At 38.1% G+C, this 27,605-nt stretch overlaps 1 protein-coding gene and 1 long non-coding RNA gene across 6 annotated transcripts in view; one reads left to right on the top strand and one right to left on the bottom strand.

Moving 5' to 3' along the window:
* The window catches only part of CA10 (carbonic anhydrase 10), a 201,871-nt gene that overhangs the window by 139,704 nt on the left and 34,562 nt on the right, over positions 1 to 27,605 (top strand). For all 5 annotated transcript variants that reach the window (XM_074607456.1, XM_074607451.1, XM_074607452.1 and 2 more), the window contains one exon: positions 16,987 to 17,172. In XM_074607456.1, the coding sequence (XP_074463557.1) occupies positions 16,987 to 17,172 (186 nt within the window). The remainder of the gene's footprint in view (positions 1 to 16,986; positions 17,173 to 27,605) is intronic.
* The window catches only part of LOC141751128 (uncharacterized), a 118,345-nt gene continuing 114,949 nt past the window's right edge, over positions 24,210 to 27,605 (bottom strand). The window contains exon 4 of the long non-coding RNA XR_012589867.1: positions 24,210 to 24,560. This is a non-coding gene — a long non-coding RNA (uncharacterized LOC141751128). The remainder of the gene's footprint in view (positions 24,561 to 27,605) is intronic.

Raw genomic sequence — 27,605 nt, 5'->3', positions numbered from 1 at the left:
AAAATTTTGTAAGAAGAAATGAATGCTTTGATTTTGTCTCAATTCATGTCGAATCATGTTGTATCTCATAATAATAATCAATAGTAATTTTCAGGCACCATTAACACTTTTAGAAGCAACTATTTAATATTCAGGGCTTCTTTTTGTCTAATTTACCAATCTCAGGAGTTCAGGGGGGCTTCGGAGGGATGTTGTTTGTTCGTGCTGGAATACACACAATCAGTAAAAATCTTTCTGCTTGACAAGTCAGCTTTTCCCTGCTCATTTCTAGAGTTTTCCTTTGAAACCAAACTGTCTAATCTTTCTCAAAAAATTGTCTACTGCTCTTTTATCACCACTTGCTTTCATAAATGCTGTCAGTGCATGTGATACCCTCTCTACTTCAGAACCTGCTCATAGCTGTATATTATTCACAAAGGTGATAAAATACATTTGATTTTCACTGAAACAAGCTTGAGGGCCCTGTTTATAGGATATCTCATGCAGTCATGCAGTATTAATTCCATTTGTGTGCAAGTTAACCTCTGAATTCCAAACAAAACAATAATCATTCTTCCTCAGTGGGGTGAAGGCTGAATTTTAGAGTATAATCAAGTTCCAGAAAATGGAAACACCCCATGTCATAAACGAGAAACTGTCTGCATAGTAAATACCATAATTAATTAAAAAATTATTCATACTCACTAGAATTAATTAATATCAATCAGAATTAATTTTTCTCTGCTGCATACTCTTAACCCGTAAGTGGAGCAGATATGATTTAAAACTTTCCGTGAGCACACGGCAAAGCTTGAATGAAACTTCCTAAGACGCAGTGTTTTTCATGATAGTGTCTAACCTCTTGTTGTTGTATGGTGTATCCGTACTGTCAGCTGCTAAACTGTCCCATAGCTGTCACACTCACTAAACTGAGCCCAGGATTAGTTTTGCTTAACTTCGGAAAATGGAAGAGATTGGTCAGAGAGGAGCTTGTGTGTCCCCATGCTTTCATTAGTCATGGGTCCGACCATTTCCTTTTCCCTCAGAGCTGGGGCTATTTCAGAGCTCTGCTGCTACCTCTGAGAGGTGCTTTAGCGACTGCCTGTTGTCCTGCAGTGGTGCAGCACCCCACGGCTGCCCACCACCCAAGGACTGCTTGCTCACAGTAGCGTGAGCCCTGAAAGTTGACCTTCTCGTCTGCAGCTCTCCCACTGATCCCTGCAATAGATCTGAAAGTGTGGAACTGAAAACTAAACCCCAAGCCACAGCTCTTCCTAAAGCGTAACAATAATCCTTTGTAGTGTTTGTGGTTTGAACTAGCACTAACAACTGCATTGGTAGCGGAGACCCTGAAGATAGGCTGGTCACAGATCAGAAGGATATCAGGAAACATGAAGAAGCTCCTTAATTAATTTCTAATCCTTTTTCAGCTCTAATCTTCTTTTTCATAGTAAGATCTGGCATTACACATTTTCTGCACACATGCTTTCTAGATGATGTAGATTAAGTCTTAGGTCTCTCATTTGCTAGAAACAGCATGTCGGTCGGGTAGCTGTTAGTGCAGCCGTGTATGGGAACACCGCGGGATTATTCTGTCTGGGCTGATATATTGAGCTAAAATATTCATTAAAAGCATGTGAAGTTAGTCCAGTCATCTACGATTTTAATTCATGCTTTGTTCTGTGCTTCACAAGGGTTTGTTCAATCTTTGCTGTAGCTGGTGCTGTTTTATTTGTGCATTTATTCCAGAATTAGAATTTGCATATAGCTGGGGTGGGGGGCAGCAGGACTTCTGAATACCTGTGGCTAGGGTAGGGGACACATTTCAGGAATAAGAACAAAAATACTGCGGATTAATACTTGAATACATACTGGTTATCCAATCATAATCAGAAGGTGGGGGGTTTCCTTACTAGTTAATGGTATAGTGTCTTCTAATTTATTTAATTAATACAGAAAATAAATGGATAGGCCTCTTCTACTGACATAAAAAATATAGATGCAAGACTGTCAGCAAGACATGCTGAACGGTGAAGCCCTGTGGTCTTAACAAGACAAGTATCAATCTCTTCTACTGAACTTCCTAACACCCTCCTCCACAGATATCCTGTAGCACAGTCTGGAGTCTCCCAGTTTGGGACATTTGGAACATGTATGTTAGAGAATTCTGTCCCTATGAAACTCTGTCCCTATAAAATTCAGGATCCTATAGAAGGGTCATAATGGACTTTTCTCGGTGCTTTCTAGAGAAGTTTCTAGATTTCCCTGTGGTTAAACAGGAATTTTCCATAAAGATAGGGAGTTTTTTAAATAAGGAGTTAGTCAAATTTACAACTATCTGGACAACTATCGCCTGAACTTGCTTCTGCTAATTCCAACAGGAGAATATCAGGCTGTATCTAGAGTAGAGATACAGAACAGCATGTTCATCCTTTCAAACTCAGAAATGAAGGTAGGTCAGCGCTGACAATGTGTTTTGAATTGTCCCTGTGTCATATGCTCTTACAGCACTACCAGATCCACATTCAGATAAGAATTTATAATCTGTCCCACAGCCTTGATCAGGAGGAAAATGTATTCACTAGCTGGGATGAAGCACTGCCCTATGGAAATGAAAGGCTGAACGTTCACTGAGCATTTTTAGTTGGGTAGAACACACACATTCCTGTGCTACAGGCTTTTGGCAGGGTTTAGGTATCTTTCAGACAGCAAATTGCAGAAAGCATTTAGAAATTCTGCAAACATCACAAAGAACAGAGACACGGAACAGATGATGGTTTTTCCCAGAAGAGCAGGAGACCCTAGGGACCTTCCCACATGAATTTAACTTACTGCAGAGGTAGATGGGAACAGGTGCTATAGGAAAAGCAGACTTACAACTATAACTGTGCTGACTACCCATATATATAGGACAGTAAAGAAGAGACCAAACTAACCAAATCACTGAAAGATGAAGGGAAAAATATCGATTTGTACAATTACAGAGGAAAATGTTAGGGTTAACATTTTCCTAATAGCCTAAGGGACATATTTAGGAGTTTCTTAGGATTATTAAAAGCAGCCCTCTCCATTGAAATGTTATGACTTAGAGAATTCTGCTTACTCAGCACTTCTGAGGATGAGGTCATGTCTGCTAAGGTGCCTAGATGTGGAAAAAGTTTGAGGAACACTGTTTGGCCTAGAGTGCAGAATTTTTTTCTTAGAAGCTGTTGGTTTGATTTTGTTTTGCTTTTGTGTGGCAGGACGTACAAGGAATGAAAGGCAGGGATTTAGGAGTATTAATTTTATTTTTTTTAATATATAAAAGAAAAAGACAACAAGCAACAATATTTAAACCTGAAATCCCTAAAGGGTGATTTGGCCATAACATTTTTATTCAGGTTTTTACTCAATACCTATTACTATGTTGTCAGTTGTCAGCTTGTGTATATCACATTTTGTTCAGTAATCCCTTAGTGGTTCTGTTATGCTTTATCCTCTATAAATTTATGTTGCAAGTCTTTTTTTTGTGCTAGGAAAGAATAAGCCGGTAGGAAAAAAGAAAAAAAAGAATGGTTTTGTAAAAGAGCTGGTGTTACGCCCTGAATACATATCCCTGACAAGACATCATGCAAATAGACACCTGGGTACTGGGATAATTATGTATATGCTTTTAGCCCCAGAATGGATTTGTATATATACAAAAGCACAGTTTTAATACATGAGCTACGCTCGCTCTTAAGGTGGAAGTTAGAATATCAAAAACATTTTTCTATTTCAAACTGAAACATCTTAGGACATTTGCCCTTACATGTATTTCGTTACAGTCTAATGTGTGCAATAATTTTGTATTATTTCCATTTTATTTGCTTTCTTTAGTAACAGATATGCTATCATCATGTAAGCCTTCTGCCCATTTAACCAAGACCACTCTAAGTAGTCATTCGGGTGTGTAAGCCCTTTTATGTAGGTAGACTGAGCAGACGGAGTTTGAAGACACTGTGATATACCTTACCATGTGCAAAGCTTTCATGGGTTCAGACAAAAATAACATAAATTCCAACAGTGATGAAAAAAATGTATGCAATTACAGGCAACTTTTAAAATGCTACATGTTGACCTAGCCACTGGGTTTCCACGACCTTTCCTCTCCGAGTAATGTGATTAGCCATAATGTTCTCTTGAAGTATTGCGTGTACCATATCTCACTAGCAAAATGATCTAGACTAGAGATAAGAATGTGTCTGCCTGTTAAATGCTGATGGTACTTAAGTTATTCTTCTATACCTGAAGAAATCAGTTGTTGGAAACCCTTTGCAATTAAGAAAACGAGCATCCTTCTTCCCTCATCATGGTGGGTCATCTCCAACTTAGGAAAGAAAGCATTGCCTTTCTCTAGGAACTCCTGCATGTTCACTGCTCCTGCTAACCAAAGCTCCCGTTAAACAGCCTCACCCCTTTGCTCAGTGACATGCCTGTACTTTGGGATGGAAGTTGTCATTAAAGCTGTATGCATAATTCAATTTGGTGACTGAAATCACCTCTGAAAAGAGGAAATCTACCAGATAAACTTTTAGGTAGCCATGCCTGTCTGTTTTGATGTGCAGCAGATTTGGCCCAGTGTCCTTATTGCAAATGAATGTCAACAACAGAAGGATAATGGATTAGAGTTCTATCAAAAACTTCCCTTATAAATTCAGCCAGTTGCCAAGTCAATTGATGCCCTACGTTCAAGCCTGTCATAGCAAGCAATTCTGAACAGTCTCTGCTTATTAAAAATGGAGTACTGAAATCAATATAGCAATATCTTTTTGGAGAAAATTCAATTTATCAACAGGTTTGTCATTTTAAAGATGATTAAAGGACTTGTTTATTAGGCATCATCTAGACTTTAGAAGTAGTTGGTATGAAAATAATAAGGCATAAGCCACAATAGACTTACAAATCTTTCAATTACATCAGGGAGTGGATATTATTCTGTAAGTGAAGGCCTGGAAGCATTTCCTATCTTTACTTTAGACTATTACCAGTCACCAATTACATACTAAAAACTGGTATTGCTTATAGATTTCAGTAGCTCAGGGGCAGACCCAATATACAGAAGCTGTGCATTTAAAATTGTTAAGAATACGAAGTGTGCTGAAATTTTCATTAACATCTTTTAAGAAATACTTATTCTGATCTGCAAGAGTAAATTTTTGAAAGCTCAGGTTCAACTTTTGCTGAAGCCCTGCCTAGTGAGTAAGAACATAAGCACATCTAAAGTATTTTCCCCTACTAAAGGCGAGAACAAATGAGCGTGAGAATGGACTCTAAAACTCATCTAGGATAAAGAGAGCAAGGCTGCCTTTACACTTTAAATAAGATATTCAGTACCTTTCAACTTCTTAGCTATAATTCATCACAAATAGGCATGTGAATGAGCACACAAGTGCATGTGCAAACGCACGGAGTTGGGAAAGATACTTATTCACAGGCACTTGGGAGCATTAAGCCTCCGGTTCGCATGCTACAGAGAAGGAAAAAATATAAAAACAGGAGGAAAAGCAATTGCTAATAAATGGGAATGTTGATCCATAACTGAATATGAACTACTATTTTAAAAGAGTCTTCCTGGGACGATAATAAAGGTGAACTTGTCAACGTTATTGTTTCAACAGATTAAACATTCCTGAAACTCCTTAGAATATATATGATGAAACTCTTCTTAAAAATGACCGTGTCTTTTATGTCTGGAAAGCTAAGATCCTACCTAGGCTAAATTGTATCCCTAATAGAAATGCTGAATCATATGCTGATTCCTAGCTAAGTTTATCCCATAACCCCTTTCTCTTTTCCTTATGGACTCTTCTGCAAAGCCAGATAAATCTGTATTTTGGTAAGCACAGTGACCAAGAAAAACAGAGGAAGACTGATGGTAAATTGGCATGGTTCAAAAATTGTTTTTCTAATAGCCTTTTTCAGACTAGTTTCTCACCATTTCTTTATGATTTGAGCTAGCGGAAAAGTGTCTTTCACTCTGCATGCAATAAAACATGCTTGGGAATGATGCAAGAGGAAAAAATGGCTTCTTGGTATTCAGGGCTTTGTGTCATTTTGATGACTTGTAAAAATACTAATTTACACAACTCCAGTATACATGGAGCTCTACAGAAGATCAGAAATACCGAACAAAGACACAGCTCTTCCCCCATAGCCATGCAATCTATAAACACAGCAGGTAATGTGGAATGGGGAAAAAAACAGCCAACGAACCAAAAAAACAGCCCAACAGAATAAAACCAAAATCTCTCGATCAAGTTTTAGCAGAAGAGTGCTCATGCGTGGTCTTAGGAAGCTTTCTGATTGAAAGGGGTTTGTATGTGCACCCACTGGGACGGGGATGTACGATGTACACACGTAACAAGTCTGGGAACGCGAGAGGAGGCGAGAGCTGCCTCTGGGCTCTCCTTCCACCCGGAGCTCCAGTTCACGCTGCAGCCCACGTTCCCCAGTGTCCCATCCAACCTGCACATTGACTCTCAGGCAGGTTTGAATTAGAGGCATATTGGAACATGGAGAAGATTCTACTAGTTAAGCTAGAATTGATAATTCTTTAGGGAGCTCTATTTCAAAAAATGTGGCTTTGTGGTTTTTTGAAGTGCATTGTCAGGGAAAAAAAACTGAAGAGTTTTGGAATAGAGTGGAATGTCAGGAAAAGCAAAGAGAGGTTCAGGATAGGATTTGTTTGTTCGTTTTTCTTTTATTTCTACCTCTACTGCACTTCCACTGTTTTCTCAACATAAAAAAGTACACAAATGCTTTTGAGGCAGATAAAATGAGAAAAGTAAAACAGTGCTCTGTTAAACAAGAACAGTAGTATTAGTAACTGGAAGGGCTAATTCATTCACCTTCTTTAAAGAACTACAAAAAGCAGGCCAGGACAAAACAGCTCTCTTCTGCTGCTCAAAAAAACCCAGTGAAATATGCTACTAGGCAGAATAGCTCATGATTTTTGCATGCCACAAAGGATTTGCCTTGACACATAATGAATTTTATTGAGGTCAAATTTCAAGTTATCTAAATACTAGTTTACCTCCAGAGATACAGGACTCAGGAAATTATTTTGCAATAACTATGCATTTTTTCCGTGGCAGAGATTTGGGAAGCAGCTTGATGTTGTGAATATGCTGCTTTCAAAAACTTGTTACAGTTCTGCTAAAAAAGCTGATAAAACTTTTTGTCCCTTTCATGGCTAAAAAGCTGAGTTTTTTAGATTCTTCTTTTCATTTCCACTGAATTATAATTTCAGTAAAGCATTGCCATGCTTCTCTGGCTCCGCCAGGACTGAGACGCTGCCATTTCCCTGATACGGGGTTCAGTACATTGTGCGTTCTTGGAACTTCATGGCTAGAGTGGGCAGGGGATTTCAAAAAGCAGCAGCGGTCACTTCATTATGCGAGAGGGTTTATGAAAACTTAATAGGCATAGAAATTTAGAACTTCCTGGCAGCAAAAAAAAAAAAAAAAATAGAGAAATAAAGAACTACAACAAATGAGGTTTTCTGGCTCTTGTAAAATTGTATCATTAACCTTAGTAATGGTATGTTTTGATTGCGGTGTAAAACAGATGAACTTTGAATGCACATGCTTTACCCTGCTCGGAACGCTCCACGCTTCTCAGTCATCCCGACAGCAAACTACTGCTCTGGATGCAAACAGCAGGAAGGTTTTGCCAATTTATTAATCTAGGCTTGTGTGTGAGGACAGACATTTTTCTTCCTATGCACAGAAGTTAGTAAGAAAGAAAAGATTTAATTTCTGTATATGTGTGTGTATATATATATATACACACAGATGCAAGTAAATAAAGTGCTGAGTGTATTAATAATCTACACAACACTACAGGGTTATTTGACAACTTAGCTTGAAAGATACTTCCCAGATTAATTTAGCGCAACCTTTTTTTTTAATACTATATACAAATAGTAAAGTAGAAGATATACCAACAGTTTTACTAGCTATATCTCATCTGTTCAACAGGGAAATTTCTTTTAAAAGTTGTGTTAGGAACAGAAGTACTGAAGAAAACGTACAAGCAAAATAAGGACATTAGAAAGTCTGAATACATTTCTTAATATGCAGTTGATCAAATGAGATATTAGGCGTCTAAAGTCTAAATTCTGTCTTGCTCTACGGAACACATAAGGAAAGCGAAACACACTAATTTCAATATACGTCCTACAAATTTCCATCTGATCTGGATTCCACTGGAAAACCACTGGCATTTCAACCAAAGAGCTTTCTGAAAGAAGAGCTCTGAAATCCAGTCAGCTACCAAAGGTCAGTGCATCTCAATATCACTCACTAAAAAAGGACTCAATTAGAACCTCAGGATTTTGACATACTCAGTTTTACATTTTAAACCCACATAAAAAATGGAAAGAGTAATTTTGCATTTATCTCGATTTCTCACAAGTTTGTAGGTTTCTGTACCATTTGCAACTTTATGAAAATTTATGTAAGCCTTCAGAGTTTAAAAAGGCAGCTCTTTTGACATCCCTTTATCAGAGACAAAAATTATCCTTAACACAGTTTTTAATGCAGATTCTTCAAACTAAAATCACATTACAGATTGCTAGACTAAATTAGGGTAATGAGTTCTCCAAGCCCCAGTTATTCTCTCAATTACTTATTGACTTAGCCTAATTCTAAACTAAGGTTAATGAACCAAAAGGAACATGCAAATGTAATTTTTCCCTCTCTCATGTAATGCTTCTCACTGTGTCACAGCACAGGATGAAACTTGTCATCGGTGGTAAAAAGGTGTCTATAGAAACACAGGATTGTGAATGGCTGAGTCTAGTTCTACAATCATACAGCGTTAGTTCTAGCTTAGAATGCCCCAGAACATCCTTTTTAAACACGAGAGCATGACACGGGCACACAGCACTTCAAAACAAACTTGAGTTCTCTGCTAATACACTAAAGTCACTCCAGCATCTACCGCAGTAAAGACATCTGTGCCTGCTGTTAAAGCACTAATAGTATTTATTTTAAAAAACCTGACAGTGGTCTGAGCATGGACTGTGCCCCACTCTACACACCATCACAAACAACTGGGAACTTGACATAATCCCTACACCATTTTACCTGGCTGAAGATACCTGTGGTTATTGTTGCCTTATCTGCTAGGTCACTGCACGCACCACGGTTCTTGCTGCGTGCAAACAAGTCTCTTAAGGGCACATTGCAGCATCACTTGTTTTCACACATTCCTCTTCCGTGGCTTCAGTTTGTCTACAAATATTCAGGCTGTAGGTTTCAAGATGCTACACTGCAGAAGATGGTGAAGACTGAGATCCAGTCTGCCTTCCTACAGCAAAACATTCTTCATTGTTTCTTTTTTCTCTCCAAACAGCATGTAATCGACCCCTCCATGCAGGAAGCTCTCAGCAGCAAGACTTAGCGTCCACTTAAAATCCTTAGTGATCCCTCAGGCCTTCAGCCAGCATTGGTGGAAGCAGATCCCTTGTCCAAGCACAGAGGCCGGTTTTTCTGCTTGCCTATTTCCATAATTTGATTTTAATTTTAAAAAAGCCAATGAAATCTCTGGGATGAAATTCACTCTCTACATATGGTTTAAATGTAGTTGAAATATTTTAGATTAAGGAGAGCACAATTTCACCGTGAAGCTAGCATCAACAGGCACAACAATCATTAATGCTAGACAACATAAATTTGGCTGCATCTGCTTTAGGCTTCATAGTTACTAACAAGCAAAAATCATTGCATTAATGGAGTAGTGGAAATACAATAAAGCACTTTATTATCCCTAAAAGGCAGCATGTGGCAAATGGACTCTGTGGGGTGTTACCCGTGTCCTAGGAACAGTTTCATTCGTTCACATCCTGTGGCATAGAATTATCTCAGACTAACCATGACCCTACGGGTCCTCTATTAAAATTATATTTTTGTTACAGAGTGGCGTATACATTATTGAAGCACATTATTTTGATCGCTGAATATTGACATATTGTGCTCATTAGCCAGTAAGCCTGAATATTTAATTTATGAGGTTTGCTCCAGGTTTTTTACAGATCAGTCACTTAAGGGAACTAGAGAGGCAAAACTGCAGAGCAGCGAACGGGAAAGATTCTTACTGAAAACGGTGCTTTAAAAAGCAAGAAAAAAAAGGGTGTCATGCCATATGCTCATACATGACATATTAAATGAGGCAGGTAAATGGGTTAGTTGGACTCATTAACACCATTTCCTTTTAAAAACTTTTCAACTAAGAAGATGAAAAGATTATTTTAAGCTTTACACTTCTCTCTTACATTTTTCACGCGGGCCTTTTTTAATCAAATATTGATGACGATGCCTGTTGTTCTTCAAAGCTCAGCAATTATATTGCAGCTCCCTCCCAGTAAGTGGCACTGTATCAAAACTCTGGTATTTCCTTATCTTTAACTCCCCCTCCTCCACTTTTCTTTTTTTTTTAAATAAGCACAGCATAAGATCTATTGGATTCTTGCCAGAAAAGGCACTTTACTTACCTGATGGCCTTCAAGCCACCTGCTGCGCCAGCAATCTCCAAACACTCAGTTATAGACTAGAAACCTACTTGACTGATGCAACAGACCCCACAATTCTGTCCCCCAGCTGAAACCACCACTTCTGAAACTAAAGCCACGGATTACAGTCGTGTCACACACAAAAGAGATTGGTTTTAATTTTCTTCCTGGCTGTGGAAGTCCCCGTGGTATATAGGCGAAAGCTATAGGGGATGGGTCAACAGTGCTCTCTGCCGGCAGCAAGGAAAGCTTGCAGGGAACAGCTGGAATTTGCCTTAAAATTACCTTCACAAATAAAGCACGAAATACTTTGAATATGTACCTATGTCTAAAGCCCCGAGACATTTATAGACAAATGTATAGGAGATGACGATTTACAAGGTCAATAAGCACACTCTTTATCGCAAACATGATTTTGAAAATGATGTTATCCGAGCAGCGTTTCCACAATTTCTTTACATACTGTTGCATACGACGATTAAGCATAAAGACGAAGGCAAGGAAAAAGTATTATGAAAAATAACTATTCAAATGTACAAATATTTATCAAGTGCACTTAGATAAAACTGAATGCTCTGTAGAAAACAACTTTTTAAAAACAATTAAAAAATTCTTATGGGTGGGCATGTGTCTACATATGTACGTACACAGAGAATACTGCAGGACAAGGATAGAGCTCAGAAGTCTGCAAAATCTATAGAACAATTGTCTCCTCTGATTATATCAATCTCTCTTTAAAAGAAGACATTAAAAAACAAGAATATGTTTTTTAAACAACAGTTAAATAACTTTGAAGAAAAACTCTCTAAAATCGTTTTATTTTCAAGCTTAGGTCCCCTCTAACAACAGCTAGAAAATCAAGACAGCAGCATAAAACTACTAAAACTAACTGGATGCCATAAGCACAATATTAAGAAAATAAATGTTCTTGTATAGCCATTCCTTTGAAACAATGGAACGTAATTCTGCCACAGAGAACTAAGCAGTGGGCCTTAGTAGGTTACATCTGAAATTATAATTTGGTGCGATAATGCGTCACTATCCCTAAAGTCAGATTTCAAATCACAGACTTGCCCTGAAGTCTATGTAAACTCTGTTTTCAGACCCTGAAGCAGCCTCAGCTGTGCACAAGAGAGATATAAGGTACTTGCTACAGTACAATCCGTTCGAATCAATGAGGACAGGACTTTGTATCACAGAATATGGTCCGATCAGGATACTGGGAACAACAATCAAAAAATATGAAAAGAAAGGAACTTGCTTGAGGGACTCGAACAACATGATTCAGTTTATCAGTGTACTTAGAAACTCAAGTTCAGGTGACCTGAGCTACAGGGAGAAATTTTGCAAAGGATGATCCCGTCTCAGTGTCAAGAAGAAAATAAAGCAACCTGGCATTAATTTTGATTTACCTCAGTGAGTCAAAAGACAATTGCAGGTTTATTTTTGCATTTTTTTAAGCACTTTGAGCAATTTAAGCACCCCTAGATGGCAGGTGCTAGGAACAGTTTAATATTAGCATTTATGTTTTAACGTTTCCATGGAGCACTTGGGCCTCCGGGAACCTGCTAGGGAGAGGAGTTGAGCAGAAAACCAATGGCACGTTACAGTTCCATGGGATCCGGGCTGCACTCTCTATAGGCCAACCACTGCTGTAGCTACATGGATACTGAATGGCAGAATCCAAAGGTAACGGCAAAGTAGGTGGCATTAGTAGCTCAGGTGCTGGTAACTGGGGAGGAAAGCCCCTGAGCTTGCAGAGCTGCTTTCCTGTTCCGCTGGAATATAGGAGTCCAAGAGGAAAATATGGAAGCCAGGTGATAGAAACTTGATTATTGCAGGATATAAAACTGGGGCACTACAACGCCTTCAAAACACTCTTCAGTTCTTGGTGATTTGCTTCTACAAGTACCTACAGAGTACTAGGCCTTCTTTGGACTGTATCTATTTTCATCCTGAAGAAAGGAACATCTAATATTGCAGATAAGATCCAAGGGCAGCACAGCAGGCAGCCATACACAATTGATTTTCTTGCTTCCTTACATTCAGTGCTGCTCCACTGGCAGATACTGATACAAGTTTAAAAATGTTCTTGGAACTAATCTTCAGACCTTTCTTACCTGAATAAATCCAAAATGCACTATTTCACTGTTTTGTAAAGGCCCCTAGGAAGCAGAGAGCCCGTGCTGCCCTTGAAGAAAAGCGGCAAACTGCTAACGTAGCATGGGATTGAAAGGCAAAGAATCCATCTCAGCTCCTTCTCCTTTCCTCTTGCATTCCCTGCTTACGTGTCTAGCACGGCCCCTAAACAGGCTGCTTTTTCTGTCACTTCTCCTGCTCAGGGTTTTGAAGGCTATTTTAACACAGACTGTAATGTAAAGATGTAGGCCACAAAAGAAATTCTGAAAAATACTTAGTTCAGGAGTAGTTGTGGAAGAAGAGAAGTGAACAAGATACACAGTTAACTAGGACACAACAAAAATGCTTCCACAAACGTTAAAGAACATCATTAGGAAAAAATATTTCGGGGTTGTTTTTTGTTTGAGATTTTTTCCTAATGGTCATAAAGGTCTGTAGAGTTTCAGGATAAACATGCATCAACAAGTTTGTGTTTATTAGGTATGCATTTTTATTGACTTTGCTCCTGTTCCACCTTTCAAAGAGCAGAATTGGGACTTTTTTTGTGATCACAGGACTGGCAAGTTACACACAGATACCACACGAGTATTCAGATCCTAGTTGGAAACATAGTACAGGATGTATTAGCAGCGTGTGCCTGCGTGGCTGTCTTGCATCAAGATGAAGAGAGAGAATAATGCTGCTGGGGAATTATGTGCACAAAGCTCTGTGAAGCAAGAATTAAAATGAATGAGATTAAACAGAAAATAACTACATCAGGAATATGTTAATAATTTAATTAAAGTCTACCAAAGTTGAACTATTCCACAATTAAAGTTGAAGCCCATCAACATACTCTGTTCTATTGGGGATTTTGCCACAGGTAGAATTACCTGTTTGGAAACATTCCTTACTGCATGAGGAAAATGGGGTCAACTAAAAGTGTGGTGTGATCATTAACTTTGACAATGTTGGACTTGGCTGTTTTCTCAGACAGGCTTTTACTGACATTTTAATATATGTTTTCTTCACTGCAGTCTCATTTCCAGTGCATAAGATAAATGTGAATATCGATCCTTTTGAAAAACAGGAGAGCAAGATATAGGGCTCTTGTTTTCCCCAAGCTTGTTTGTGTTGTTTTCATCTTTATATGACGTTCAAGGCAAACAGAAACACAGAACAAAAGGGTTACTTAATAGCAGAGCAAGAAGCAACACAAAAGCCATCACTATGAAGGACTTAGCACCAAAGGTTACTCCAACACATTAAGGAAATAGTTACATAGATCTTAACAGATCTTTTATATTATCCTTTTGAACTACCCTATAACAATTTATCCAATCCACAAAATGGTATAAGAAATAAACACTATGCTTTCTGGAGTTGACTGTACTAGGCAGAATCAACATCTTTCCCAGAAGGAGCTCCTGTTTTCCTACTGTTTATCTTGTAGGAGAATGTACAAGATAGGGAAAATCCCTCCTCATTAACTTCTGTGCCTGCGGCCTTTTACAAGACCACATGCAACTTTGCTTTCCACAAAACCAACTCAGTTTGATGTTCTAAAATGAGATTGCACCATCACTTTACAGGTTCAGTACCATAAAATATAAAATCAGAAGATCCAAATACTGAACAGGATCAGACCCTTCTTTTTCTCCAGTAGCAGTTGAAACTGCACATAGTGAAAACACAATGCATTGTTTTTCTGCTGGAAACAATGGAAGGCAACTTTTTTCCTTGCATTGTTTTTTGCATGACACTTTCCTACCGAGTATAATGCATTTGTGGAGCACTTTGATCTTGCAAACAAGGTGATTGCACTTACGTGATACTATGTCCTACAACTGTAAATGGTTATACTTGAAAGGTTCACTTTTAAAGGTGATAAGATATTGGGTTTGTATACAAAACAGACAGTATCCTGAACCACAATAAAGAATTTCACATAGCTTTACAGTGGTACTTCCCATAATCAAGAACAGCCTACTACACAATCTTGGCAAGTCAGAAAGTCTCCAGAAATTAAAAAAAAAAAGGGTTCCTAAATATTTCAGTCTTTCATTCAGATGCAATCTGGGTAGATGACAAATATAAAACATTTCTAATTTTGTAGTAAGCAAATGCCCATAAAAGAAGTACCCATGAAAAGTTGCTGGTAACGGTGGTATATGTTGACACTCTAAAGAAACGGGCACGGGCATGTCAGGTGCAGTTTGGTCCTGACTCGCGACTGGTGTATGTGGCTACACCTCCCTGGGCACAAACTCACGAGAAGAAAACTAGTGCTTCGCTTAAACCTAAGGAGGCAGCTAAAAGGGCAAGACCTTGCATTTTTGATATTGAAGATGGTGGATTTTGTCCTTCCTGGTGCCAGGTCTGCGTGCCCATGCAGGAGATTTTTATAGTCTCACTTCAAGTGTTTCTCCCTCCCTGCGGGTCAGAAATGAGGCATGTCAGGTACTTCAGATTCACTGATATTCTTTATCTGCAGTTATGTAGGGAAATTCTGTTTTAAAATAGTCAATGCAATCTCATTACAAGAACTGCATTTTTATGAGGGAGGAAACGGGAAAGACAAATGCGTTCATGAATTTGCCTCTTATCATTTTCCCTCTCTGCTCTACAGAGAATTATTTGATTCATATTAGGGGTTATTCGGGTCACTTTTACCTTGAGAGAGAAAATAATGGTAACCTAATTTGAGATTTGTACCAATTTAAGTAAGAAAATGGATTCTGAATATTTTACGTAGTTGCTAAATTTAACTGAGCATTCAGTGAAGCATGAGTTTCCAAATGTAAATAAGAGGCTTTAAACCATTTTCTCCTATTTGTTTTGAAACTACATTTGTTACTTATGATTAGCAATTTTATGTCGTTCATATGCGGCGTACTGAAACTGAATTCAATAAAGTGACCTTCTTCCACCTATTAAACTAAACGTGGTATTTAATTATTATGCAGGCAAAGTCAAGCAGAAAAGCTAAGGAGCATTTATAAATAAGATCATTGTGTTTTATTTGCAATGAGTAGGAGTATTTGTGTTTATTACTTTTCACAAGAAATTTATTACTGCTTATTTGGAATTGGAATAAACACAAAACAGAACATCTGTATCAAAGTTTAAAAAACACAACAATCAAAAGCTGTTTAATCTCATCCATTTAGTTCTACTGCACAGTCTGTTCAGTGTAACTTTTTACAACGTACTGTGCAAGAAAACAGGTCATTTAAACTCAGTAATTAGTATTACAGATAAAATGACACTGCAGCAATGTTAATTACTATAGTACTGACGTAGTATAGAATATAATACATAATAGTCATGTCTTTAATTTTAAACTCAAGTGCAACAAAGCATATTATTGCTACACTTCCTCTTCTTAAAGTAAATGAATGTTATTCAAGTGTATCATTTGTATCCATGCAGAATGCTTTTAAATAAATCACAATTCTACTTTAACTCAAACTGGCATATTTCACTTTCTAATGGCATAAATTAAGGAACCTCTTGCTATAGGAACTTTTCCTATGACAGTGGAAATTATGACAGAATTATATTCCACATGAAAAATTTCCACAATTGTTTGCGTTTTCATTACAGCAGCTGTAAATCAGTTTGCAAACGAAGCACAACATTCAGTCTTTTTAAAAATAAAGATGAATCTTGATGAGCATTACAGCTATTTGAGGTGTACTAGGAACTAGAGATGTAGGATCAAAGTGTAACTAATTCTGTACCGCTATGGCTACAATATCTGGCAATTGTAAACATAAAATACTCGAAACAAAACAGAGGGACTTGCAGAGGAGGACAATGAAAGTTTTTACCTGCAGCTCCAGTAGGAGTAGGGCTCCCTATTTATGAATAATTACATTTCTGCTTTTTGCAGCACCTTTACTTTTGGGTAACTTTGTTATAAATATTAAACGAAGGAAAAAATGAGTTAAATTTCAGATTTGTTCAAGTGTACTTAAATAATTTATGTCAGCTGAAATGTTCCCATTTTCAGTGGAGAAATTTTGTAATGAAGCCATTATTCAGACCTTGCATAAAAAATATTCTAAAAGCCTACTTATTTAGAAGTATAATAATCCTATTCACTGTGTTAACCATGTGCCCCTGGCTAAAATATGTACATATGGATTTAGCAAAATATTTAATATACAGTATAAGATTCAAAGCAGAAGTTGAAGTATAACCTCAGGTTGTGTATTTCATCTCACAACAATAAGATGTAATTTAAATTAAGGTGTGAGAAGAGAAAATTCTTGGAATACATATCACTAAGTTTCTAGGATTTACACATTATTTTGAAAAAATGCTTTTTTTCCCCCCCTCATTTTGTTTAGGTGAGTGGGACGATGTATAATACAGGGAGACACGTATCTCTACGATTAGACAAAGAGCATTTGGTCAACATCTCTGGAGGACCGATGACGTACAGTCACCGCTTAGAGGAAATACGGTTACACTTTGGAAGTGAAGACAGCCAGGGATCAGAGCACCTACTCAATGGACAGGCGTTCTCTGGGGAGGTACGTCAACGTATTTGGAGTTACAAATGAACCAGTGTGAATTACTCGCTTTCCATTTCTGCCTCAAGGTATTTGCAAACTAATTTGTACTCATAAAAATTGCTTCCCTTTAGCCATTCTGGAAATCAGGGACTGACTTTTTTTTTTTTGCCCATGCACTGCGAATTGTGTGACTCATATCTAAAATGAAACTGTTGTATTTATCGTATGCATAGGCACCCTCTATTCTCATATGCGCTACTTACAAAGTAATCAAGTATCTTTTGATGGGTCCTTTATATCCCTAGTAAACGCAAATACAAGATTAACCACAAAATAATACTGAAAGTGCCTCAAGTTCTTATAAAATTGCTGCTTTTGTTGCTCACTGATGTGCAACACTTTACATTGAGTATCATTCTGCCTTTGATTCATGTAAAAATAAGGTGATACTTAATTTTAGAGATGGTTCCACAGAAGTCTGTTGGCCTGCTCAAGAAATAAAGCTAACTCACAAGTAAACCCTGGCAGAACTAGTACTTGCTTTGTATTTTAAGTACATATCTGTAAGTATACCAGAAAAGACCATAATATGTATAGTAAAGTTTGCAGACTTTCTGTTAGACAAAGCAAAATATTTCCATTCTTCTTATGCAGGAGCATTTTTACATAGAAGAAATGCATGGGCTTTGTAGTACCCCATCCTTCAGCAGCTTGTGCCATGTCTGTGAACTATCTTGCAGACAACTCTACTCCACAAAGCTGAGCAAATAAAATAATGCTTCAGAATAACTGCATATTACTGTAGGGATTATCTTTAAAGATACTCTAGCTATCCTTCTGTCATTCTTTCGGAAGACCAAAATAAATAGTTTTTCATAATAAAGCACCTATTTTCTTGGAGATGAATAATCAAATAACCGTCTGTACTCTCTATCAGAGACTCTGGTGATGAGTCAGTTAACGCATGGCATTTTCTTTGGCACTGTGCAACAGCAGTTATTTAAGAGCAGGAAATTAATTGCAGAGTTGTCAAATGATGGTATCATAATTGATGGTAATCATTTGCTTTGTTTTATAAGCTACACAGATGTATAATCTAGCCAGTGGCAGCTTTTTCATGAAATTATTCATGTCTTGCACAACTGACTTCTGGTCGCCTTCCTTAAATTCTATAAATGAACATATAATGTATTATTCCTTTAAGAGCCGAAAGTTAAGTATGCTCAAGCAAATAAGGGCTTTGCTTTGCTAATCAGATTTACAGAAGAGCAATATTCAAGCGAAAGCAGGCTGACTGAAGAAGAAAGCAAAAATCTGGTTGAAAGATACCATTGCACTTGATATATCAGCATAATTTCAGATATTTTTAATAGAGTTTTTAAGTTAATAAATTTATCAGTCATAGACTCTTCTGGTTTTGAAAGTAACATTTGGTATTATTTGCTATGAGAGACCTCAAGTTTTTCTTAACAAAAGCAGAAAACCAAGCTAAGTGGAAACCACTGTCAGTCAGTGAGTCGTGCACAGCTGGATCCATAGTATACGCAGGATCCATCTAGTTATCTGAATTCCTCCTGCAGTGAATGGAAAGAGATTAGCATCTTCAGAGGATTATCATTCCTGATAGCCAGAGACATGTCTCTTCGGACAGGACAAATCACTGTGTGGAGATGCATCTCCCTTGACAACAGAGCAGAGACAAACTTTGAGGATGTGTTTTTCAAACTTTCAGATAGACATTTTGGTTGGCTGGACAGGAAAGTTCCAATAAGGTCAAGTATTAATTGCTAATTTGAACCTGCATCTCCACAGTTAAGTCTTATTTATAGAACACATACTGTTTCCAGAGTACAAGCAGAGATTCAAATCAATCATGCTGAATGGCATGGCTGCAAATTTTCAGTGAAGGACAGCAGCTGACGGTGTTCTTAGAATATACGTCCACCCATACAAGTGCTGTCTGTATAAATAAGTGATTTTCGATAATCTCTCAGCACTGGAAGATGTAATGTCTACAGTTCCCAGCAACCACAGTAAGAAAGCTGTAGACAAGCTAGCTGACTTTATGACAGAGTACACGTCTTTATAATGTAACATATGCTTTCAAGACTGTTGCTGCTAATTACTCTCACTTCTGCATTGGATAATGCTGTCAGAGGAGATAGGATAAAGAAAAATAACTGCGTAAGTGCGTTGGTTTAATTTAACTAGTGCAGGTAAGAATAGCAATGAATATTTGCTGGCTTAGGCTTTAGCAGGTGTAGGCAACCAGAGAAAAACCATTGCAGGATCACACTGACTGCTAAGTGCACTCTAACTCCCATGACACTCCCTCGTTACTGCTGTTCTCATCGCTGTTGGACAAACCCACTCTGGGTTTTACTGAAACCTGTGTTTTGCTGTGGAAACAATTAACACAGAAGAAGTTACCCAAGAAGTGGGATCCATCCCAAGTAGATCACAATGAGCTCATTCCTGCTCCTCCTTTCCCTCCACTCCCATCCATCCCTGTCCCCTCATTTTCACTGAGGTCTCCAATGCAGTTAAAGTCAGCACACTGCCGAGAGAGAAGGGGAAGCTGGGGAGAGGTCGGGGTGAGAGCAGTACCTCTCCCCCACGGCACGGGCAAACCAGTAGATTGGCTCAAACAGACCTAAATTAAATCCAAGTGCAGACAAGGCAGAAGCTTTTAAACAGCCCCAATATATCTTGAATCAGCCACAATGTTCTGTACACATCTGGAAATCCCACCCAGCACCCATACGAAGCAAGAAGTTTGTTCTTAGGGACTTGTTTTTGCCTAGTGACGATGTTCTGCAAGTGGGCAAGGCACTGAGAGCAAGCTAGAGAGCACGAGAGTGGTACCACGGCATGAAAAACAATCTAGAAATAGCAAATCGCTTCTAAATATACTGTGGTTTGAATGATACTGAGAGGCTTGTAATTTCCAGGCTTTAACATTTAACTAAGTGTTAAAGGCTGTCAAGAGGCATCTCTACAATAATCTGGTTACCTTTTAGCCACTAATTATCATTTTAGTAGGCAGAATAACTGAAGTAATGCTTAAATAGTTTGAGTGTAAGAGCTTTAAAACTGTGTATCAGATTATCATCAATATGTTTGGCACTGCTAACGTGGAAAGAAAGGCAGGCTTTGGTATGCTTAAATAATATGAAATCGAGCATTTACTTGTCCCTTTGACACATACTTGACTGTGTTTGATTCCCTACTCTTCGCATAAGCATCTTACTGTATTATAATGATTAAAAGAAAATCTTGGCTCAAGCAAAGTCCCCAAGTAAAACACCAGTCATTAGTGTCTGCTGCCTAATGTCTCTATGCAAAACAATTTTTAATGCTTCAGAGTCCGTATCATTTAATGAGAAAGACCATCTTCTTTTCAGACAGCAGCAGTACAAAATACAGCAGAAGTTACCAGAGTGCTGTTGTTCAGGCACTGTCTACCTTGTTAAAATAAAAAGGTAACAAGCCCAACAGGTTCGTGGTGAAAATGGGACCCTTCAACTTTACCATGTGGCAAAGTCATAAAAACCCATACCAATTTTATTTCCTACACAGGAAATAAATGTGGTGCATAAGACCTCCGACCGCTTTACAGCTGTATATTGTAGTAGCCTTAGCAATAAAAAGGCAGAAAGTCAGGGGGCTTAATTACTTGGGGTTATGCACTTTTCACAAACTCAGTAGCTGGAGACTTTCAAACAAGAGACCACAGTCCACAACACATGAAAAAAGTAGATTTCTTCTTCTCTGCTCACCAAGTCACCCTTTTAAATCCATTGACAGGGGTTATAAACACACAACAATTTCATCTGCTACGTAAGTAAAATGAAAGCCAGAATGCTATCTAGATTAACGAATACATATTGCAAGCTATACACACAGTTTGGAACTGAGATTCACTTTTGCTGCTGCTAAAAGCCACTAAGAAAACAGAATAAAATACAAGAATATGGGAATCAAAGGGGGAGGCTGGAACTTCTGAAATACCAGCCTTTTCCTACTGCAATTTCCTTAACTGCAGGCATATTCTATGTGAGTGTGGAACTTATAGTAAAGGATTACTTATCAGAGAGATCAGTGTTGCAAATCCAACTTCTGATATTTTTAGAAGCAGGACTGCCAGATAGACAGCCTATGAGAAGCGTCCGGCCAGCTGGAATAATTTAATCCAGCCTGCTCCAGAGTTAGAGTAGTCTGAATTGTTAAATCAGAAACAGTGGCTCTGGCACTGAGACCCGTACACCTTTGACTTGCCCGTGTGGTTCAAAATAGCCTCCCCAAAAATCCTAATGTTGGTATTGTTTATAGGAAAAAAAAAAAAAACCACACAAAACAAAAAGTCTAAAAAAACAACCAAAAAACCTTTTCTGGAATAAAGTACTGTATATGTACTATGACTTTAGTTATGTTGGCAAAAGAGAGCAAATCATGGCCGATTAGCATGTCAGAAGAACCGGCAGGTACAGGCCAACTCCAGGTTGCATTGCTTGTTAGAAGCCATTTGTGTGACGTTTGGTTCAGGACTCTGCCTCCTTTTCTAACCTATGGGTCACTTATGCGCAAAAGCCCCTGTTTTCTCCACGCAGTTCCCTACACTCACACAATATTTAGACTACGCTTCCTCTTCCTCAGGCAAGGAGCATTACATCAGCTAGTGATGTCCCTAGAAGAGAGGACAGGAATGTCCTGCTTCTCCATAACCGCATCCCTAGAGGCGGTTCCAGCGCGGAAGCAGAGCTGGCCGTAAGCCTGCCCCTGCCACCCCCGGTCAGGCTGGCACTCCTGCCAACGGCTTGCAGAAGGAAGTCTGAAATTCAGATCTGTCGGTTGCCACAGGCCATCTGTATTACATTTTGGAGACTTTATTGGAAATGATGCAGGTCGTTTTTAAGTATTTCAGCCGGAAGATAAGTTTACTGTACTCCAGTGCTTATTAATGTTGAAAAATAAGCCTCTGAGGAAAGTACCAGATGAGGGAACACATGTTTAATGGAAGGGTGGTTTAGTAAAATCTCTATAACCTTCAGATTAATGTTCGGCTTCAGAGGAGAAAGTCAATAAGATAATGAATTAAATTGCTATAGGAACAGAATATAAATCAGGAAGAGGTGGTGGTATTGTCATCACGACAGTATAAGGAGACTATTCACGTAAGTAAATCAAAATCAGCGGGAGACGAACATGCACGCTAGTTGCAAGAATGCACCTCTGCCCACCCTAAATAATACAGGTGGTTTCACACAAAATTTTATAAAATATTCATATCCATAAAAAGCAGAGTTAAAGTCCAAAAGACACTTATTCATCAACACATGCTTATTGTGCTTTTCTAAACCAAAATCAATTTTATATTTTAAGTTAAATGGGTTTTTATTGCTGGTAAATATAAAAGAAAATAGGACTGAACAATATATTAGCACAAATTGAGGCATATTCACAACTGACTGTGGTCTGCCGATTTGAGAGCTCTGAATCATCCAATGGAAATTCCTTTCCACCCTCTGATGACTTTATAAGGAAGTTAGGCTCTTTAACAGGGATGTGTTTTAGTAGCAGGCTGCTAGGTCCGTCTCCTCTCTAAAACTACACGGACACGAAATGGCTCCCTCTCCCTCTGGACAGATGAGGCCTTCGGATTTAAAAGCACGGCCCATAGGAAAAAAAAAGGTACGGTCCAAGGAAGAACTCTACCAAGATAATCTAGGCAGCAAAGCTTGCTGGGAGGCATACTAGAAACCTATGTTATTTTATAAAGTGAAAATTATCAAAAAATCTTTAAGCGTTCCCAAAATACTTTCCAAAGAAAAACGAGATGATAAATCAAGACACTAAGCAAAAGTTTTGTTGACTAAAGAGCCATAAAGTGCTAAGGCTAATGCACTTACCATACCTGAAACCAGCAATAAAAATAGTAGGTGACCATAGAACAGTATAAATGGAATAGGAAGGTAAAAGTTAATGCTTTAATTTACTGTGTATTTTTCTGTCAGATATGGATCATGTTGTTCCAGAGCCAGTGCACGAAGTAATATACAATAATTAATTGTAGTCTGTTTGCACAACCATGTATCTGGGTTACACACATTTAACTGTTACTTTGTTGATGGATGAGAAACAGGTTTGCAGCTAAAAATGCAAAGTAATTGCTGTACCCAATTCCATTTACTTGATTTCATGTTCCATTAGAGGTTTTTTGTGGGAGGTTTTCAGCGTTATATATACACTTACTTATGGACAGAACTGTGGGGAGAGGAGATGGCAGAGAGTGATTCCTTGAAACCAAACGCTGAAAATGGGTGGAAAGCCAGGCAGTAACTGAGCCGTCTAAACATCCATGGCTACGTGGCAGTAATAACAATTGTAAAGTACCAGTCAGAATTATGTGTTGACATCCAGATATTTTGTAAGCAGCAAATAGGCAATATTTAAAATGCAGTTGGCGTTTCTTATCGAGGAAGCTTCTCCCTTTGAACTGCTCTGTTGGAAAGCACGAGAAAGATGACTTTCCAGGAATATGGCACAGAAATTTTTGTGGTATATTTTACATCAAAATGCAGTGAACTTCCTACACTGGCTATGTGCTAAAAATGCATCTTAATCCTTAGTGACCTTCAAAGGCAGTTTCATCTTCAACACTTTTGAAGTAGAATGGTTGACTTTTAACTTATGTTCCTTCCTTTATTTTTTTGGCTAGACAGTCATCTTCAAGTCGGGGGTACTATACACTTGTTAAATAACAAATCCCAAAACTCAATAGCCAGGAGAAGTTACAGAATCAAGTGAAGGTGTAGCAACTATAAATCGTTCATCCTAAATATATAATAGAAAAAACACAGCAAGTAAAACTCATCAGATTTGTATGAATGGCTGCGTTGCTAGACAGTGCCAGTATACTCTTGCAGTCACTGTCTTACACTTAGTACTTTTGTCATACTGCCATTTTTAAAGGAAATTAGATTCTAGAAGTAGCTTGTTTTATCTTTCCCTTAGGAAGAAACCTTAATTACACAAATCAAGTTATATAATGTCCAAACTTTATATCAGCAATAAAGAATTTTACTTCATGTATAATCAGCTTCTCATATCATAAATACCATTCATGCTATTATTCCAGCTTTCCAAAACTTGATTAGCAGAGGAAATACAAATGAGGGTTTTGACTTATTTTTTTTGCAAGGGGAAGAATTTACCGTTCATGCTGTAGGTCTAAGCTTGCATTTTACGATAGCCCAGATAAAACTGGAAGGGTTTAATGGTTTTATTTGAAGCGAGCTGTAATAGGATGTTTCTCTTGGTGCATAAACTGCAGAAGTTCAGTTATTGCATGAACAGGGAATCAGGACTGGACGTAGGCACAACTCTGGCTCTTCGTAGAATACAAACTAAGAAAAAGATAGGGGCGAGAGTTACATATTTACTTCTGTTAGCAGAAAATAACATATAATTGAAAGGAGCAGTCATTTAATTTTATAATCCCAAACAATCATTAGGTACCACCTGGAGCTTGAATGGTGCTTCAGAACAAGTGTTTAACCACTTATAAAATTTGAGACTAAATTTCAGGTATCTGAGCAGGATTTTGATCTTTCTTTTAGGCTTGCACTTTTTCATTTTGTCAGATTACGGAGGTATTTGTGCAGTCATTGCAGGTGCAAAATTACAGTTCACCGTCACATCAAATAAATGAAGGACCTTTTCAGAAGTATTTTAATATATTGCCATTTTGATTATTTAGACCTTGTAACATTGCCCAAAACAAATTGCATTAAGTCATTCTGGAATAATTAAATACGTTAACATTTCAGACAACAAAAGGTACAGAGATCACCTGATTGCTGTAGATTATTAATTGATTTCTAGAAAGCATTGTTAAATATTTTAGTATTTGAAAAATTTGTATATAATGTTTGAGTTATTCTTAAAGCAATGAATGAAAGGTTCTTGAAGTTGGGGTAGCAGCTGCTACGTTGCTTTGAAGTTCTCTTCATTCTTTCCACTGACGTGCAATAGGACTTCTACTCTCAAGTCAGTTATAGCAAGAATCAGAAATGTTTGTGCAAACAGTTGCTTATCTGTCACCTAAGCCTGAAAGCATCCAAATTCCCTAGATTTCTCAATGTTTTACCAAAGCACGTTATTCTTTCTGGATTCCGCATAGGAAATTCTAGGCACTTGATACAAGGAGCTTCATTTCTGGGGCCTGGTATTTTTTGCTTCTGTATATTACCTTCTGGAGAACTTATGATACAAGCTCCATAGATACCGTCTGCTATATGCTGAAATTTCAGAAACTGTACAGGCGGATTTTAAGAGTTGGGTTTTTTTTCTTCTTTTTCATTATCTACACATATGTGGGTGTTCCTTGCCAGAAAACTTTCCTTCGTTGGACACTACTTTTCTGAATCTTACGGACTATCCATCCATTAGCAGAATTGTAGGAGGTGTCCAAAGAAGTTGCAAGCTCTTTGACAATGTCAGCTTATATTAAGGTAGCATGTAACACAGCAAAATATCTGCTGCATGGAATAAATAATATTGGATTTCTTAGATACTAAGTGAAACAGATCCCTTTAGTAATAAATATATTTTTTCACATGTTTACTTTTCAGTTACCAACTGTTCTCTTTTTTTGGGCGGGAGGGAGAAATGGAAGAGAGTGTCAGTGTACTGAGAGCACAGTCTGTCACAGACTAAAATCTAAATCCCTTCGGTGCCTCAATTTTAAAATCCAGCATCATAAAGCAATCAGGTGGAGTTTTTCTGCTTAGAGTAGCAGCTGTAGGATTTGTTCTTTTAAACCACTGGGACATTAAAACATTCAGCACTCTAAACCTCCAGTGGCACTTCTGAAGTATTCATTTTGCCTTATTCCAAATTATTGTCATTTGCTTGGGGTGACTTTACTTGCTACAGCATGATTCTTCTTTTTAATTAAAGCCTAATTTACCGCTGCAGCCAAAAAACTACACCCATTTTGAAATGGGTTTTATCAGAGAAAGGAGGAATCAGACTAACTTCTTATGCAAAAGCTCCTGCAGCTATTATGGACAACCACAAAAGAAATAAAAAGCAAGCATATGTGAATTTTTATGATCTTTACAATCTACCAAAACAATAAAAAAACAGTGAGCAATTACTGTAAACATTACCCTGGACAAAACTCTCATGAAGGCAATGAACTTTTGCTGAGGTAAAACTGTATGATTTGTTATTTATATACTAACCGTGGACGTCAGACTGTAAGAAACCATAATACCCTTTTAGCCCAGTCACTCTTAACTGATACTGCCTGTGCACTGGAGGATGGATGCTGGCAATCAGGTCATAAACGGATCCAGAGTTAATAACAGATGAGACACAACACTTTCAAGATACTCATCCATCACCATCAAACACAGTGAAGTTCCTCAGGCACTTGGATGTTTGGTGCTGAGCACTCACATAGCCACATGTGTCTTGATTGTAACAACTTCTTTAATGCCTAAGTGGGGTCAAAACCCAATAGTTCTGTGACCAAGCATGGCCTGTACAGCCCAGAGAGTGGGGATTCACTTTGGAAGCTGTTTTATTCAGTAATTTTTATGTTACTCTGTACAAAATGGAAGAGCTTCAGACAGCGAATGTGACCCTGATTTTGAACAGTCTAAACTTGTTGGTAAGGCTCTTTTGTGGGAGGTGGGAGTTCCTGGCCCATAAAAACCCATGTCCAAATCGGGCAAAGGAGGCAGCCAAGATGGCGTGAAAGGTCTTCCATATCCTATGGGGATGCTCTAGTCACTGTGACTCGTGACCTGTATGGTGCGGGGGGGACCACATCCTCCTAGGATGACTTAGCCCAGGAGGAGCTCCAGCGCAGAAGTCTCTCTCCTCCCTGATAATAATTACTGCTTTCTAATATACAGTGGCAGCTGTGAACCCTTACCATTAGCTCTCTAACCTTCAGTTTATTTCTGTAGCTTCAGCTACTCCTTTGTTAGGTCTTTGTCCCTTACCTTATGTTTAATAGTTTCTTACAAGGCATTTTAGTGTCTTAGTAAAAAGCCAACAAAATCATGTCAATACCAGCTGCCTCTTTGCTACATTTTCAGGGGACACTGTGGGGTGGCAGAGTTACAGTTTTCATTTAACATATTGACTTCACCTTCTACCATCACTGTAGCCCTGTCCTTAATTAAAAGCACACAGGCATACACTGCCTCCCAGAAAGTCAAAATACTTTAAATTTGAGGTATTTTAATTTAACCATCTAGGTAATTGATACTTTCAATAAAGACTGAGAAGTAAATACTTCTAAATTATGCTTTCTTTAGTCAAAATTGTGATAGATAATGGATTAGGACATTTTACAAACAATAAAGCGAAGCAAGTTATTGTTATCGTTTCATAAGTGTGTCATTCGAAAATTATTACAATTCGATCAGTTTCTC

Source organism: Larus michahellis, chromosome 14 (assembly GCF_964199755.1).
Source record: "Larus michahellis chromosome 14, bLarMic1.1, whole genome shotgun sequence".
NCBI classification, from domain to species: Eukaryota; Metazoa; Chordata; class Aves; order Charadriiformes; family Laridae; genus Larus; species Larus michahellis.
Note: the sequence above shows the minus strand (reverse complement) of the source record. Positions and strands in the feature narration are given on the sequence as shown.